General features: G+C 45.4%; 1 protein-coding gene across 1 annotated transcript; it reads left to right on the top strand.

The window, feature by feature from the left end:
- Positions 1 to 1,809: 1,809 nt before the first annotated feature.
- Positions 1,810 to 4,244, top strand: LOC104963157 (uncharacterized). Its single transcript, XM_010791717.1, has 3 exons — positions 1,810 to 2,754; positions 3,270 to 3,437; positions 4,044 to 4,244. Exons 1-3 carry the CDS (start codon positions 2,083 to 2,085, stop codon positions 4,224 to 4,226), a joined length of 1,023 nt encoding a protein of 340 aa, XP_010790019.1. The 5' UTR covers positions 1,810 to 2,082; the 3' UTR covers positions 4,227 to 4,244.
- The last annotated feature ends 68 nt before the right edge of the window (positions 4,245 to 4,312 follow it).

Consider the following 4,312-nt stretch of genomic DNA (forward strand, 5'->3'; position numbering starts at 1 on the left):
ATTTCCCCAAAGGTGAGAACTCCACACCCACCTGGATATCATTATATACATATAAATGATTAATAATCAGCAATAAAAAAAACTTTAACAGTCAAAACGAGGCTAGGCCAAATAATCCACTTTGGCTGCCGGACTATAACGGAGAACTTTGAAAATCAAAGTGCGGCTAGCGCCCACCTGCTCCTTCCTGTCGTCGCTGTAGATACGATGAGCTCGCATTAACTCGCCCTTTAGATTACCCAAGGAGGGGAACCACTTTGGAAGCGAGTCTGTCAGAAATTGTATGGCGTTAGACCCTTCAAGTCCTTCTGCTAGCCCAGTTATAAGGACGTTGCATCTTCTGCTCCGGTCCTCCATGTCCGCTAGCTTGAGTTGCATCATGTCCGGCGTATCCTCGTGGGTGGCTAGCATACCCAAATTTTTCACCACATCCAACCGTATTTTGCCCATCTCTGCCTTAACGGTGCCGATGCTTTCACTCAGTACCATCAAGACCGTTTGGATAGAAGTCAATTTCCCCTCCGTCTCCTTCCCCATCTGTTGGAGTTGGTCGAAGCGCAAATCCAGATAGCCTCGTTGCTTCTCAAGCACCGTGTCGGCTAACGCCTCCATGTCAGGCTTCCCCCTCGTCTCGGGACCCTTTTTAGGCGGCGACTTTTTGCTCAATTTAGACATTGCCTTCGATCAAACACTCATAGAGGCTAAAATATATATTTTTTAAATTGTCTCAACGGTAGGCTATATATTTACAGAATTAGCATCACTGGGTTGAGCAAGTTTAACCTATGCTGCAATCTTGTCCAGCTGATCACGTGACTCCCATTTCCTTTTTTCTGTGTGTATTTTTTACATTTTGGATTTGCTTGGCGAGCTACTTATTGAGGGCTCGCGAGCTACCGGTAGCTCGCGATCAACGTGTTGGAGACCCCTGCTCTAATGGGTCCGACTAGAAAGACAAATAGCGTTAGTTACACCTATTACGTCAGCCAGTAAATCGTTTAATCATAAACTTTTTATTTTTATTTTCAGGGGGGCCCCAGGGTGGTCCAAAATCAGTGTTAGGGGGGCACTGGCCTCCCCTGCCCCCCCTAGAACCGCCCCTTAAGTATTACAATTAGACACCTTGTCTATGAATTCTGCAAGGGGAAAATGGACTTACAGGTGGAATAAGCTACAGAACTGCATTAAATAAGAATAATGAAAAAATATTAAAGCCCAGAACTCCAATTAAACGGTGTTCAATATTATCAGTACTCGTGTTTTCCTTAATTTATATGCTTGTTATATGTTTTTATTTCTCTTCCTGTGCTTGTGTCGTATATTAATGTAGCCCTATCACTCTTTTTTTTATTGTATAACGCATCATTGGGTTTGGCTATCTTCAAGGCACCTTGGTGAAAGAAAGCTTAAATCTAGATATGTGTCCCTGATTAAATAAAAGGTTATCTATCTTGTTTATCTATAAAATAAAATAAAATGTATATATATAATAGGCCCATTGATACTTTATTCTATACTACAGTTTTTTTCAAAATATTTTGTACACTGAGAAATTCTCCTTTATTTAGTCTGTATATATTTATATCAATATTTGTGTTATTTAATAAAGTTAAAGTTTGCATGCAATGATTTTACTTGCACATTTTTATTTTATGTGAATTGCTTCTTTTGGTCAGTGCGTATATTGAAAGATTTACAAAGTTCCAGTCATCTGTGATTCTATCACTTGTAGTACAGGCCTCCCACCACACGGGGTCGCCATCGTCGTGTCGGTCAACAGAAACACGGAAACTAGTTCAATGTTTATCAACGGCTACATCCTGTTGGTCACAGCTTCTGTTTTCCAAATGATCTGCAGCTGTTCATAGTTTAAAACGGTCTATATTTTGTCCGCAAAGCTTGGTAGAATAAACCTCCCTTTGCAGTTCATGTCGACCTGACGGTTCAAGAGACTTTACTCTGAAAGATCTGCCTGCACGTCCTGGTGGTTGTTCTGGCGTGCTCCAGGGTTAGCAAGTAACCGTTGGCCTGCTGCGAACAGCGATGACGGCAGACAGAGTTTCTCTTCCTGCGTATTGACCTATGGTATTGAATCAAACCAGAGGGTGTCTTTTCATCATGGCGAGTGAAAACAGCGAAACCAACGCAGTGAACGGAGATGAGACTGTTCCCTCATCCGAGACAAACGAGCATGACTATGCCCACGACTCCGCGGACGGTAACCTAACTTCTACGGAAGCGTCCTCCTCAGGTGCACCAGCTGCTAACGAGGCTGTCAGTGCAGAGAGCTTCACGACAGCGGCCGAACCTGAGCCCAGCTCCTTGGGGCAGCATACCCAGCCGGTGGAGCTTCCCGAACCGGCTGTTGGTGCGGAGGTGGACTGCCCCGGTGGAAACGATGTGGAGGCGTTTCCTCCAGCGAACACCGAAGAGATATCCCATAAGACAGACCCATGTCTACTGGCTGCTACGACCTCGCCCGCTCTGCGAGTCGGTCGCCGTAGACCCAGGCGGCCCGAGGACAACAACTGCTCCGCCTGCCACTCTGAGTTCGAACGGCAGGGCCGCAGCTTCAACCGGAGGGCGGTGTACACCTTCTCCACCCCGGAGACGGTGCAGTGGGCATTCCCGGGCACCTCTGTGCACGAAAAGTCCTTCCTGTGTGAGACCTGCGCCCAGGTCATCAGGAGCAGCTGTAAACGCAGACAGAGTGGGAAGCGGACTCTGTGGGTGAAGCCGCCTCAGACAAAACAGGTGTGGGATACATACGGATAAGAGCGGTATCTCCCATCATACATTCTGCAATGTATTCAGGCGAAGCCCCTCTCACTTCGGATATCTCCCCTTAAAATGTGTATGGCAGTCAACATCAACAGACACATAATGTTATTGTGTGAATTATGCCATTAATAACACATTTGAAGTTTAACATTTAAAAGATACATTTGATTGCAGTTCGTCGTTGGACCCCTTAGTGTGGGTGAAACGGCTGACCTTCTAATTTTGTATTGCACTCACAAAAAATAGCTAGATAACTTGCTATCTAGTACGCAACATTCAGAAATGTAACATATTTGTTGTACCTGGCGTGTTTCATCCTGCAACTCCCAGTCGCTCTATCAGCTGTAAAACAAGCAGGACCCATTGTGACACTTGGTCTGTGGGCTATGATATGTTAACCATGGATATGGTCATGTTCCACACAATGGAGAGATGCTGTATGAATCTTTGATGTTTTCTTTGTTTCTCCTTGGTGATGGTGACTGCAGTCAGAGGTGAGGGACAAGAAGAAGAAAGGCCGCAGGATGGGGAAGAAGAGCAAAGCGGCGCTGCTGGTGAGCAAGTCCTGCTACAAGGCTGCCTTCAAAATGCTCTGGTCAGCCAAAGGTGCCCGAAAGCCAATGATGGATTTCTGGAGCAAACAGCTGAAAGAGGAGGTGAGGAGAGCAGCTACTAAAACCGTCTATTATAACAAACACATTCTGCTTTAGGTCTCCAAAAGAAACATTTCACCAATGTTTGTTATAAGGGAGGCGCAGATACAGACCCTAGTCATTCTTTGGATTTGTCAATTTGCTTCAATTTATACGCGCTGATGATGGCATTGCTGCACACAGCGGGACATGCACTTGAATCACAGTGACACACACACACACACACACACACACACACACACACACACACACACACACACACACACACACACACACACACACACACACACACACACACACACACACACACACACACACACACACACACACACACACACACACACACACACACATCATGGCCAAAACAAGGTTTTGAAAACAAGAAGGTCTTTTAACTTAGTGAGGGAAAAATGCTAATCCATGTTTTATTATAAACATAAAATGTAATTAACTTTTCCATTAAAGAATCTTTACTATAATGATTGCACATACTTAAAATTATACTTCTTATAAAGATAGAACATTGTAATCAGCAGGTCAGGCTTTGCAAATTGTGCATCTCTAACTTTCATGTCACATGTCCTGGTGTGTTTCCTGGTGGCGGTGCAGATGAAGGCGCTGACACGGCAGACGGATAATCCTTTCCATCAAAAAGTGACGAGCAGGAAGCCGCTGTCATGCTTCCCCTGGCGGCGTTGTCTGACCTGGGCCCAGGAAAAGGCTCCCCTCGTCACCGCCTGCCTGACCTCACTGTTCCCCGACATCAACAGCCTCTCCAAGAGCAGCAAGTAAGTCTGAGAGGACACACACACACACACACACACACACACACACACACACACACACACACACACAACACACACACACACACACACACA

The sequence above is a fragment of the Notothenia coriiceps genome, unplaced genomic scaffold (genome assembly GCF_000735185.1).
Source record: "Notothenia coriiceps isolate Sejong01 unplaced genomic scaffold, NC01 NC01_scaffold00035681, whole genome shotgun sequence".
Classification (NCBI taxonomy): Eukaryota; Metazoa; Chordata; class Actinopteri; order Perciformes; family Nototheniidae; genus Notothenia; species Notothenia coriiceps.

Coding starts and splice junctions, on each gene's coding strand:
- LOC104963157 (XM_010791717.1), top strand. CDS start 2,083: ATGGTATTGAATCAAACCAGAGGGTGTCTTTTCATCATGGCGAGTGAA. Junction 2,755..3,269: donor AGCCGCCTCAGACAAAACAG/GTGTGGGATACA, acceptor TGGTGACTGCAG/TCAGAGGTGAGGGACAAGAA. Junction 3,438..4,043: donor GCAAACAGCTGAAAGAGGAG/GTGAGGAGAGCA, acceptor GTGGCGGTGCAG/ATGAAGGCGCTGACACGGCA.